Raw genomic sequence first — 10841 nt, forward strand, 5'->3', positions numbered from 1 at the left:
ATTTTTTTAATGCTCTGCCACATTTAACAATTTTGATTCTGTGTCTTGGAAGAATTATGTTTTATATTGAATAACAATATAGCTGAATATCACTTATTTGCTTCACTTTTTAAAATAATCATTTTTTTATTGAAAAGCACCTCTAGAACAAATTTGCAGTGGTTTTGTCATATTTTAAAATGCATTCTTCTAGGTATAGTAGAATTTTAACAGATTTCATCTCTCTGGCATGTAACCTAGGCAGATGATGTCAGTGCTCTCCTGACAGCAGCCATGCCCCCTTCTGCTCTGCCTTCATGTTATAAACCTCAAGTGCTCAATGGCATGAGGAGCCCCGGAGCCACTGCAGATGCTCTGTCTTCAGGTCCATCCAGCCCATCAAGTCTTTCTGCAGCCAGCAGTCTCGATAACTTATCTGGAAGCTTTTCTGAACTGTCTTCAGTGGTTAGTTCAAGTGGAACAGAGGGTGCTTCCAGTTTGGAGAAAAAAGAGGGTGAGATTTTATGAAAATAACTTTCTAACTTACATTGTAGGCACATATTTGATATTTGGAATACTATAAAGTCATTTTTTTTAACTTTAAATATAACTGTTAGTATCAGATTAACATAGTGTGAAAGTTTTAGCATTTTATTATTTCCTTGCATTATTATAATTCCTAATGACATTTTCTCCTTTCAAGTTGAGACTTGATGCTGTTAACCTACTCTTTAGATGTAAATATGCTTTCTGAAAAGTTTAGAAGTCCTTTTGGTTGAGTAGTTATGCCTTAATGTACCTCTTGAATACAGATTTATAGAATACTTTTTATTCCATGTCAAAATACCCAATTTTAACCTTTTGCACTCGGATGTCGAGTGTGACTCGACATGGTTAGCATCGGTAGCAGGAATCGAGAAAAAAGCAAGCGAGTGCAAAGGGTTAAAAAGATAAAAAGACACATACATATCTGCAGACTCTAAAAACTGTTCTCTTTAACCTTTTACCTGTCAAAATTTATCTCACCTTATGTGACATTGTGAAAATATTTTTGTGAAGTAGCTTACATGCTCAAAGACGGAAGCTTCTTTAATGGAGATAAATTTACATATAACAGTAGTTTAATTAAAAGATTTGTTTTAACCTGAGAGTGTCCTGTTGGTTGTTTCTTCTAGTGATGAACTCTTACAGTGTTCTTTGTAATTTTTTAACTTTTTGTTCAATATTATACCCCAAGTGGCTATTCACATTTTGCTTTATTTTTACTTTCTTTATGTATGTAGTAATATTACAAAAACTTTGTTATAATGTTGATATATATTCTGATGTGTGAATTTTTTTTGTTCTGGATTTTTTTATTTTTCAGTTCCAGGGGTAGATTTTAGCATAACTCAATTTGTAAGAATTCTTGGGCTTGAACACCTAATGGATATATTTGAGCGAGAACAGGTGAGTTGGTTAACTGTTTTTGCTTGTTTTGGTGTTTTATGGAACCTCAAAGAAAAAGTAGGGCTTACTTAAAATAAATGCTCCACTTGTTTGGAGCGTAGGGAGGGTTTTTTTTTTGTTGTTTTTTTTTAAGAGACTTGAAATCAATTACTCTTTTAATTTGGGTTGATCTTGGAATTTCTGTTCAGTTTATTAGCACATAAAATTTACTCTCGTGTAGTAATAGTAAAATAACTTTTTTGAATGCAAAGTTTAGCTTATTCAACCAAAAATAAGTTACCCTTGAGCCCTTTTTGTTTAGTTCTGTTTTATCAGTAACTACCCACTGTAAGCCTGACACTTCACTAGCCTCTATATACAGGGTGTTCCGAAAAAGTGTGTACACACTTTAACAGCTGATAGCTCAATTAAAAAATGAAATGTATTTCAATAAACACTGCCTTTCAAACTGTGTGTATACTTTTTTTTTTAGATACCCTATAGAAATGCCATCTATATATCCGGTCTTTTCTAGAATAGTCCCAATTTACAGTACTCTGTCAGAATATAATTACAAATTTTTTTTTTATTCAGAACATAACAGTGACTATGGACTTGTACCCTAAGGAACTTCCGATCTAGTTATAGAGCTATAGCAAGAATATATGAAGAGTTAAGTTTTTAGCATCTATTTTAGAAATGCAAAGAAAGAAAAGGTTACTGTGAGCTGGATTCCAGAGAAAACATAGTATAAACAGAAGATGATTTTTTAAAGTGTCTTTAGTTTCACAAAGTGGGAATAATATAATTGAGATAAAAGGATTAGTTTGAACAGTGATGGAGAAGCACAGTCTGGAGCCTGGAGGAACAATTAAAAGCATTGTATAAATGACTTGGATGTAGAGGGATGGTGGAAAAGATATAACCTAAATATGGTTAATTTGAAAGTGCATTTTTCGTTTTGCTGCTTTGTTCTTAGGTTCTTATGCTAAATAATAGTGATATTTTTGGTAGTTCATGACTCAACTTTGTATAATTAAATTAGCTAGTTAGCTAATTAGCTGCAGCTTTTCATTTTGTTTCAGTTTAACAGCTGATTTATTTTCATTCCTAAGCTGTTCAAAAATTAATGTGAAGTAAATGTATGAATCTAGTACACTGTGAGATCACCAATATATGAATGTCCACCAAATGAGTAAGTCTTCTAAATATTTTATTCTCTTTTGTAAGATCACTTTGGATGTATTAGTTGAGATGGGGCACAAGGAGCTGAAGGAGATTGGAATCAATGCTTATGGACATAGACACAAATTAATTAAAGGAGTTGAGAGACTTATCTCTGGACAACAAGGTATTTCATTTTAAATCATTGCTATCATCAGTTTAACAGTTTCCATAAAGACAGTCCTCAACTTACTAATTGATCATTTAAAAATCTGTAAGAGTCCATTTAATAGGAAGAGCTCCGGGAAACCTGGAATCAAGTCTTAACTCTGCTACTACTAAGCTTCCTGAGCTGCTGCTATTTACTGTGCGAACCTAAGAAAACTTCTGGGCCATTCAGAAATTTAGGAATTGCTTTAGCGCTGATATTTCTTTTCAGTTATTTCTGAAGTTACTCTAACTCCAAAGTTTTGATTCTAAAAGATCTGAAACTTGGATATCTGGTATCTTATAGTAATAGGTAATGATTAGGTGTTCAGGACTGCCCATAAAAGAGCTTGTAAATTTCTCTTTTGTAGTAAATAGCTAAGTTCTAAACACTTGCAGTGAAAATACAGGGAAACAGTAATGTTGCAACTGAGGAACTTTAACAAAACAAAGTTGAATATTTTTATTTCTCCTGGATGTTGATGCTTAAGGAATATGCAAATTGCATTCGTTCAACAGATGTTAACCCTTCCTATGTACCAGGTCCTGAGTATAAAAAGGTGAATTAATTTAAGTTTCAGAAATCACATCTTAAGTTCATTGTTAAATTGAGGAAATTATTTACCCTGGGGTCAGAAGCATCCTGAAATTGAAATCCTGGCTGTACAACTAGGGTTGAAGATAATCCTCCATTAGCAAAAATGAAAATTTTCAGGAAAGAATGTATACCTACCAGAAGAGGGTCTAGCTCTTAAAGAAGGAAAAGGGGTGCCTCTAAAAATTTAGGTAACACAAGCTAAGGAATGCTGTATACTAGAAGTCTGAAATAGGATCAATTCACGGTAAATGCATCCTACTTACCTGGTAGGGTGTAGGGCAAAATGTTTAAAGATGGTCTTGAATATTTACAGTATAGATGACAAAAATTTTATATGATAAAGAGGAGGGGCCCTAGCCAGTTTGGTTCAGTGGATAGAGCGTTGTCCTGCGGACTCAAGGGTCCCAGGTTCGATTCCGGTCAAGGTCATGTACCTTGGTTGCAGGCATATCCCCAGTAGGGGGTGTGCAGGAGGCAGCTGATTGATGTTTCTCTCTCATCGATATTTCTGGCTCTCTATCCCTCTCCCTTCCTCTCTGTAAAAAATCAATGAAATAAATTTTTAAAAAAAAAGAGGAGGGAAACCCCATGGCTCCCTGGAATCCTATATAATAGAGGTAATATGCAAATTGACCATCACGCACTCACAAGATGGCTGCCTATGACCAGGCCGGCAGGGGAGTTAGTGAGGGACGACCAAACAACTGAACAAGCAGGCTGCGTGGGGTGACCAGGCCGGCAGGGGGATTAGTGAGGGACAACCAGACGACTGAACAAAGCAGGCTGCGTGGGGCAACCAGGCCCGCATGGGGGTTAGTGAGGGATGACCAGATGACTGAACAAACAGGCTGCGTGGGGCAACCAGGCCAGCGGGGGGCTGTGAGGGGTGACCAGGCCGGAAGGGGAGGGCATTTGGGGGTGACCTGGCCAGCAGCGGGGGGCAGTTAGGGGTAATCAGGCTGGCATGCAGAGGCAGTGAGGGGTGATCAGGCCAGCAGGGGGGGCTAGTTAGGGGCGATCAGGCTGGCAGGCAGGTGAGTGATTAGAAGCCAGCAGTCCAGGATTGTGAGAGGGATGTCTGACTGCCGGTTTAGGCCCAATCCTGGGGATCGGGCCTAAACCAGCAGTTGGACATCCCCCGAGGGGTCCCAGATTTGAGATGGTGCAGGCTGGGCTGAGGGGACCCCCCTCCCATGCACAAATTTTGTGCACTGGGCCTCTAGTCTTAGTATAAATATAAATAGTATCAAAAATAAGAAACTAGAACCCTCAGTTGTGGACTGCCATTCTGACTCTACTACAATAAAACTATCTGGTAAGGTAGTAAGTGTGATGGAAAGAGGTGGGTTAAAAAGGAAAGCAGGCAGTGTTTGTACATTAAATGCATCATAGTATGTGGCACACAGTTATTAAGACTGTTGAAAGGCTCAGGAAACCATGATGGAAACAGATACTGCCTCCAAGTGGCAAGTATATGTTACCTCCATGCCACCTCTGGTCCTTGACGTAAAAGCCTTATTAGCTATTATTTAGTGCAGCAAGTCAATAGATTACCTATCCTTATATTTCAACACTGATAAACGTCTTTCTTCAGGAAGGTCCGAAGATGCCTTATTCTAGCATTTATCAGTCTTTATTAAGTCTTTATTCTGCTGTAACCTGTTCACCTCTGTACTTCCTAGAGACCTTGTAATTCAGCCATGCCTATAAATCTTCATAAGAGTGCAGTATGTTGGTGATAATCCAGTTATTCAGACCAGAACTCAGAATTCGAATAGTGCTCTTAACCTCCAGAAGCAAACCACCCGCCATGACCCAGCAATAAAGGACTTGATCCATATCTGGAAAAACAACAGAGCTTTGGAGATCTTGTTGTAGATATTAAAGGAGAATTGTTATAAATATACCAAAGAAATGGGAAAATTCTGTTTAAGATCCCATTTAAAGTTTTATGAGAGTAAAGTTAGAAAAATATATGTGGTTATCTTGACCATTGATATTCAGGAAATAAGACAAATTCACTGCATTGAATTAAAGAATCTACTGGTATTATGGGTCAGAATAAGTGTCAGTTGTTAGTAAACTTTATGGAGTTCTTATTCTAGGATGATTTAAAATTACTTGAGGTCATGTAAGTTTCTGTCATAATTTTCCTCATAGTTACAAAAAATAAAGGGATTAAATGCTGAAAGGGCTGCACACTTAATAAAGGAGATAATTTAAAGAAGACAAACTCATTAAGAATAGGAGATAAAGAATAGAAAGGCCCTGACCAGTTTGGCTCAGTGGATAGAGCGTCGGCCTGCAGACTGAAGGGTCCCAGGTTCGATTCCAGACAAGGGCGTGTACCTTGGTTGCGGGCACATCCCCGGTAGGGCGTGTGCAGGAGACAGCTGATCGATGTTTCTCTCTCATCAATGTTTCTAACTCACTATCCCTCTCCCGTCCTCTCTGTAAAAAATCAATAAAATATGTTAAAAAAAAAAAAAAGAATAAAGAATAGAATGGTTTTCTGAACTATTCCCACAAAACCCTTATGACTTGCCAGGTAAAATTAGTAGTTGAAATGCAGTGTAATGTTCTGTTTTGGTTCCTGGAATACAAAAAGGACATTAGTGGGGAAAACGGTGAAATCTAAAACTTTTTTAAAATTGGTAATAAGCATCAGATAAATCAGGTTATTTTTGGTTGATGTTTTTTGTTAGTTTGTTTGGGGTTTTTTTGCAAATGAATTTTTGCCTTCAAATTTCATTTGATAGGTCTTAATCCATACTTAACTCTGAACACTTCTGGAAGTGGAACAATTCTTATAGATCTGTCTCCCGATGATAAAGAGTTTCAGTCTGTGGAGGAAGAGGTATGTTCATATATCTTAAATAAATGTTGGTTCAATAACTAAGTTTCCTGGAGATTTCCAGATACACTTGAAAATGTCGTAGAGTATTTTAATTGTCCCTAACTCTTTTCTACCTGGAAAACTTTTAAAATCAGCATTTAAGATAGATTCCCTCAGTAAACCTTAATTCCAGTAACTTAATTCCAGTTCAGCACTACAGTTAATGCTAACACAGAATTCCATTCGAGAAGAGGTTCCTGTCATTTGAAAGAAGATGCTAATGTCACCTCCTTTCGTGAAGGCAATTGCAAAGTCCAGTATCTCAGACAGGACCCAGAATAGTGGAGGGCACACTCAGAAAATTTTTATTCCAATTTCTTTCTACAAAACTAATGGATCCACTGAAACCTTTTAATAGTGCTTTACACTTTGAAGAACATGTACCCTATATATGTGTGAGTTGAGCACAAAGATACAAAATTGAGTGAGACTTAGTTATAAAACCCAAGAAATTCCAACTCTTGATAAAATACAAATTGTGCTTTATTAGGGTAAAACAAATGGGAACAAATAAAACCTTTGTATTATAGTATGTCAAGTGGTTAGTTAGCTTTGTATGTTTAGCTCCCTGTGCTTCTAGTTGTTTTTTCTTCTTTTAGTTTGCATTATTTAGTTTTTACCTATAAATATGTTTTCAGATTGGTTGTACTAGCTAACAGCTATCACTAGAAAATAGTACTTGTGAACTTATAGAACTCATATTTCTTAAACCAAAAAAATATTAAAAATCCATTTTATATTCAAAAATAGAATCATATAAGTCAAGCACCCTGTTCCCCAAATCAGAAAAGACATAATAGCTAAATATTTGAAATGTTCTTTTCCATCAGATGCAAAGTACAGTCCGAGAGCACAGAGATGGAGGTCATGCAGGTGGAATCTTCAACAGATACAATATTCTCAAGGTAATAAGTTAATAAAAATAGTTTGCTGAGACCATAGTTTTCAAAGCCTAAAACCATAATTAACTTTCATAAGAATATAATGATCTATCCAGCCCAATAAGTCTGTGATACGGCACAGGGGATATTTTGGGAAAGAATATACCCGTGGAAAGGTTAAGATTCTGAAAACCCTGTACTGTTTTTATGATCAGTAATTCAGTCCTTGTTGAAATATTCAAGTTTAGCGATTATGCTTTATCTTGGGGTAATGATAAGTCCTGTAGAATTAGGACTTTATATAAATTATTAAGGTACTCTGTGGTAACAAAGCTGAATTTTTTTGTGGCTCATAAAAGGACTTCATCTTTATAGTTATATCATGCTTTTTTTATTCGTCCTAACTGGCTACTCCAGGTTTCTGTGAGTCAACATACATATAACTTTTTTATAATTTTAATAGTACCTTCATCTTTTCCAAAAACAGTCTTTCAAAAATGTTTTTTAAGTCATTCTAACGAAAGTCCTGTCTCCTTGTTGATACCAGTAACTCTTCTCAGGACCTTTTCCAACTTTGCTGTTTTTCTTTAACTATAGCAAGCAAAAAGTGGACATTTTACTTGAGATGCATAATGATTTTGTAATAATTACATTGATACATTCTTTCTTTTTTACATTGATATACTGGTATTCCTAATCATTATAAATATAAGATGGCTAGAATTAAAATGTGGCAAATATCTAGATTTTAAACTTAAGAGTGAGCATCATCTTTCAGTTGTTGTATTACTGTTTCACAAATATACTATTGTGCGTATAATATTAGATGCTGTATTTTAGAGTTAGTGAATACTAAAACTATACATTGAGGTTGTTATGCTCATACTATTAGAAATTAGATGATTTAAAGCAATTGCATTATTCAAGTAAAGGATCATATTTCTGTGTGTTCCTTTTCTTTTTTCTTTTTTTTTTTTCTTCTTTTTTTTGTTAATCCTCACCTAAGGATATTTTTTCCCATGGATTTTTAGAGAGAGTGGAAGGGCAGGGGAGAGACAGAGAGAACCAGAAACATCAATGTGAGAGGCACATCAATTGGTTGCCTGCAACCGAGGTATGGCACGTGCCCTTGACTGGAATCAAACCCAGGACTGGCCAGGGTTGGGACTAATGTTTTTTGTTAGTTTTATCATAGTACTAGAGGCCCAGTGAATGGATTTGTGCACCAGTGGGGTCCCTCGGCCTGGCCTGCAGGGATCTGGCCGAAACCAGCTCTATGACATCCCCCAAGGGGTCCTGGAGTACGAGAGGGTGCAGGCCAGTCAGAGGGACCTCAGGAAGGCTCCAGGGTGTGTCTGGCTCATCTTGCCCAGTGCTAATCAACCAGACCCCAGCAGCAAGCTAACCTACTGGTTGGAGCATCTGCCCCCTGGTGGTCAGTGCGCATCATAGCGACTGGTCAAACGGACAGTCGGACACTTAGCATATTAGGCTTTTATTATATAAGATGACATAAGAATGACATCTTGATATTTTCACTCATGGACACATATAATAATTTTTAATAAAACAAATAATTATGCCTATTACAAGCAAATTTTCAGTCAAGTTTACTTTGTCTGCAAACAGTAACAAGCAGTTGTTAAGGGTGAGGGCAGGAGAGAGAACATAAGTTTGATTTCCAAAATACAGGCACACCTCGCTTTATTGCACTTCACTTTATTGAGCTTCACAAATTTTGCAAGTTGAAGGCAGACCCTCCACCAACAAAAATATAACAACTCTCTTTTTTGTGATACTTGCTTTATTGTGATGGTCTGGAAATGAATCCACCATATCTCTGAGGTATGCCAGTAGTTGAATTTGAGAAAGCTGTTTTTTCCTCTATAATATATTTTAATGCAATATTTAATGAAAATTTTTTTTCAACGGTAAGACTTTTAATTGTGTTATTTTTTTTACCTAAATGAAATCCCCTTGTGCCTGTTGTATTCCTCGATTTTGTCTGTGGCAGTATATTGACTTATTTTGAGTCAGAATTAAAACCAGCTTCCAGATGTGCTCTAGGACCAGCAGGGGGCTATCACACCTTTAAACACAGCTAAGCAACAGCTCGAGGATTGTGAAATTTGACCTCGTAAATGAACTCTTCTCCAGACAAAAATTTTAGGAATTGGAGGGCTAGGGAAAGATAGAGGGAATAATAGGGGATATGTGTGTGTATATTTTAAGAATGTTTATTGGTGTGGGCTATTTCAAATATTTTAATTAAAAACAGATAAGACGGGGAAAATATTATCTTTTTTATACTTACATACAGAAAACATATATGAGTTGGAGATATTTAGTAATAATTGTAAATTAATGAGAATGGAAGTATTTTAATCAATTAATGGTATTATTGACCTTTACATATGGCCTACATAGCTTTTTTCCTTTTGAAGTTTTCAGGTTCCAAAATGTAGCTATATTTCCTTCTTTAGTTGATTAAAATAACATAGTTTACATTTTAGAGAGAAGTTTTGCCTCTTCTGACTATGTGGCCCATTTCTGGTTAAGATAAGCAAGAAGGTAAGTAATTATTATGAGCTAAAGATGTTATTTTTCTGGTTCCTTTTTTATAGATTCAGAAAGTTTGTAACAAGAAACTATGGGAAAGGTATACTCACAGGAGAAAAGAAGTTTCTGAAGAAAACCACAACCATGCAAATGAAAGAATGCTATTTCATGGTAAGATTGCTTTCCTCCTACCTTACCACCATTCTCCACATTAGAATAGCTTTTTGTCAAGTATGAAATAGTAATGAATCTATATAGTCCTCTTGTCATTTTTAAAAATTATTTCTGTAAATTTCATATTTGTATTCATTTTTTTCTTCCTTTTTTTTTTTTTTTTTGTTTTTTTTGTTTTTTTTGTTTTGTGTTTGTTTTTTGTTGATACCAGAGAGGAGAGGAGAGAGATAGAAACATCAGTGATGAGAGAGAACTATTGATTAGCTGCCTCCTGCACAGCTTCCACTGGGGATCGAGCCTGACCAGGAATCGAACCAGGACCTCCTAGTTCATAGGTTGACGCTCAACCACTGAGTCACGCTGGCTGGGCTATATTCATATTTTTAACCTCTTTTGAATTTGTATATTTTCCAATGGATAGCTTATATAAATAAGATTGCCATAATGGAAAAAATACAGAAATGGGAATGTTAACTATTCATATTTTCCTTTTTTTTTAAGTCCTAGTATCTTTTTCTTTTTTTTAATATATTTTTATTGATTTCAGAGAGGAAGGGAGAGGAAGAGAGAGATAGAAACATCAGTGATGAGAGGGAATCATTGATTGGCTGCCTCCTGCATGCTCCCTACTGGGGACTGAGTTCCCAACCCGGGCATGTGCCTTTGACTGGAATCGAACCTAGGACCCTTGAGTCTGCAGGCCGATGCTCTATACACTGAGCCAAACCAGCTAGAGCCTTTTTTCTTTATGTAATATTTTGCTTTTTATGATCATTCTGAGAAATTGTTTTATTTTTAACTAGTTGATTGAATTAAAATTAAAGTAAGAACTGAAAATCACCTCAGAAGAATGTATGCATCCTATTCTGGCATTGACTCTTAAGTGTCAAAACTACAATTAACTTTATTGTCAAGAGCCATTGTTATTGAACTTATATTTTAATGTTGCAAGTTG

At 36.1% G+C, this 10841-nt stretch overlaps 1 protein-coding gene across 3 annotated transcripts in view; it reads left to right on the top strand.

Annotated features, from left to right (window-relative positions):
• Positions 1–10841, top strand: part of TNKS2 (tankyrase 2) — a 56336-nt gene that overhangs the window by 38194 nt on the left and 7301 nt on the right. For all 3 annotated transcript variants that reach the window (XM_008156912.3, XM_054728622.1, XM_054728621.1), the window contains 6 exons: positions 241–493; positions 1346–1428; positions 2638–2758; positions 6136–6233; positions 7103–7177; positions 9778–9883. In XM_008156912.3, the coding sequence (XP_008155134.2) occupies positions 241–493; positions 1346–1428; positions 2638–2758; positions 6136–6233; positions 7103–7177; positions 9778–9883 (736 nt within the window). The remainder of the gene's footprint in view (positions 1–240; positions 494–1345; positions 1429–2637; positions 2759–6135; positions 6234–7102; positions 7178–9777; positions 9884–10841) is intronic.

The sequence above is a fragment of the Eptesicus fuscus genome, chromosome 17, assembly GCF_027574615.1.
Source record: "Eptesicus fuscus isolate TK198812 chromosome 17, DD_ASM_mEF_20220401, whole genome shotgun sequence".
NCBI lineage: Eukaryota > Metazoa > Chordata > Mammalia > Chiroptera > Vespertilionidae > Eptesicus > Eptesicus fuscus.